Source organism: Poecilia formosa, unplaced genomic scaffold (genome assembly GCF_000485575.1).
Source record: "Poecilia formosa unplaced genomic scaffold, Poecilia_formosa-5.1.2 Scaffold1321, whole genome shotgun sequence".
Classification (NCBI taxonomy): domain Eukaryota; kingdom Metazoa; phylum Chordata; class Actinopteri; order Cyprinodontiformes; family Poeciliidae; genus Poecilia; species Poecilia formosa.
Window position 1 is genome coordinate 3,541 of NW_006801260.1, and position 2,440 is coordinate 5,980.

Here is a 2,440-nt window from a genome sequence, read left to right on the forward strand (position 1 = left end):
GTGAATCATAGCACGAAATCAATATCTACATTTCTAAGTTTCACTGAGTTAACGCGGCTATGGATGACGTGCACAAGGTTAGTCTTTTTGCGCTCCAGCGTTGTATGCATGCGCGAAATTTCCGTAGGTCCAATAACATGCATGGTGTCTAAGTCATAAGTCAGTGCCTCACCAGCCAATGGCTCAACTTGTTAGGATCTGGGGAAGGCTGGTTTGGGGGTCTCTAGTTTCTCCACCAGGGGGCATCCTGGGACCTTCTGGAGGGCGTGGACCTGGAGCTGCACACCTGCTGCCACTTACCACTGTTTGGAGGGGTTTATCAGGACGGAGCCACCGACACTCCAGTGCCAGAGTGTTAGCCTGTGATGGTAATATCATTGTAGCTCACCTCCGACCACCTGTTCTCCGAGTAACCTCCTTGTGTGCTGCCTTTCCTAGGTTGTCGATCCGTGAAGCCCTGAGTTTCTTCAAACTTCTACGAACCTGGGCAGAGTACCAAAGATCCTCGAGACCCCGCGGAGTCCACCTGTTGGTGGCCACGTCCCTGAGACCAGCTCTCAGTTCTGTCGGTGGCAGATCCCCGGTCAAGCGGATCCCTTCCGGCACCGTGTCTGAGATCTCCCTCCACTCACCTGTCCGCCCTTTAGAGAAACTCACGCCCTCGTTCCAGCCTGCAGCTCCGGATCCTAGCGGTTCACCTCTCCGTGCTCAGACGAGCTCACCAGAAAGTAGGTCTCTGGCTGGACTGGAATTCCCACAATCTCTGAACCCCTCTTACCTGTCTTATCTCCACCCAGAGACCCAGAACCACGCAGACGAGCACCAGTTCCGGACCTCCTTGTACATACCTGTTGGCACTGTATTTAATAAACCACCATAACCTTTACACGTCTCCAGAGTGTGTCCTGCGCATGTGGGTTCGACAACTACACATTATTCAGGTGCTGTGCTTCGTTACATGCGACCTAACGCGAGTTGTTGTTTTTCTGATACAAAAGAAGAAGAGAGAGCTGAGCTATTTTTTTATAGCCTGATTGCGATTTTCTGAGACTAAAAGAAAATGTGACAGTGGAAAGAAAGCTGCGATGTGGTGAGGAGGAGCTGATCTCCGCCTTGCAGCGGCAGGAAGCGGCTGATGCAGGTGGCTCAGACGGTTCAGGTAAGCTAACGATGATTTTTGTATTAAACTACGATAAAACTTGTAATAGTGGCGAATATACATGAGCTAATGTCAGTCAGGGTGTTGCAAATAACTTACAAATATCAGAATTAATTCATAATATATTTCAATGTGTTTTCATGTTGGTAAACTGTCGCCGCAGACCATCTTGGTTCTTCGTGCAGCCTTTGGGTTGTAGGATCTCATCAGTGTCCATTGTCCTGACTGCTGGTCGGTGTTTACCTTCAGGATGTCCAGAGACCTTCACCTTTCTGGAGCAAGAATCACATGAGCTCAATATGCTGATGAAACATTTCTGATAAAAAAAAAAAAAGTCTGTTAATTAAATACGTTTAATTAAGATTCACCTGATGTCCAAGCTGAGAACAAATAAGACCATATTCCTTCCAATCTGACTGGTTCTAGTTCCATGTTTTCACATTTTGGACACTAAGAATTTAAAGTTTAAACTCAGTCTTATTTATCACTAATTAAGGTTACAGGTTTTGGACACATTTTCTCCCTTTCTTACATTGAAGATTCTGCAGGAAGACAGAAACAGTGAGTGGATAGAATGATGTATAAACTAGAAACTAACATGATTTGTATTTTGGGTTCTTGTTAATAGAAACCCTGATAATGTCAAAATGTTTGGTTTGCTGAATAACGTATTCAGTTTCGGATGGCTTCATTGGTAATCTACAATGTTAAGTTCAATGAAATATTTATATAATATGTTATTTTCACTCTGGCTAAAGCTCCTCACATTTTGGGAGGATTGTATTAGGAGTTTGATGCCATATAAACTACAGTATATACAATAATGTGTGGAGTGAGCAGAAATAGAGACTTTGTTCACTGAGACACAACAACTTTTATTTTTCTGTTTGTCTCAATTCTCCATGGAGCTCTGCCATATCTGCTGGTAGCTGCTTCCTCCTGAAGGAGATCCTGTTCTGATGGTTCTCCTCATCGTTCTCCATCATGTCTCTTTCTGCTCCCTGGGAAAAGGGACTGGGGTTGTGGATGTTATAGCTTATAGCACATAAATGTAGATAAATAACAGTTACTAATGTGGAAGTTACATACACATAAGGAATTATTTAAAACAGACATGTTACTTTATATATACATGCAAACACATTTTTTTTTTTTACCATCCAACCATACAGAATTATAAATAACTGGAATAGTGTAAATTAAAGATTAAAGACAAAATACTTGTAAGTTCCCAGCCAGCATGTCGTGGAACCCGAGGACAAACCCATGTCGGTTTATCCT

General features: G+C 43.4%; 1 protein-coding gene across 1 annotated transcript; it reads left to right on the forward strand.

Annotated features, from left to right (window-relative positions):
- Nucleotides 1-178: 178 nt before the first annotated feature.
- On the forward strand, nucleotides 179-886 carry LOC107835248 (uncharacterized). Its single transcript, XM_016667583.1, has 2 exons — nucleotides 179-728; nucleotides 798-886. The coding sequence occupies exons 1-2, from the start codon at nucleotides 179-181 to the stop codon at nucleotides 878-880; spliced, it is 633 nt and encodes a 210-aa protein (XP_016523069.1). The 3' UTR covers nucleotides 881-886.
- Nucleotides 887-2,440: the final 1,554 nt, after the last annotated feature.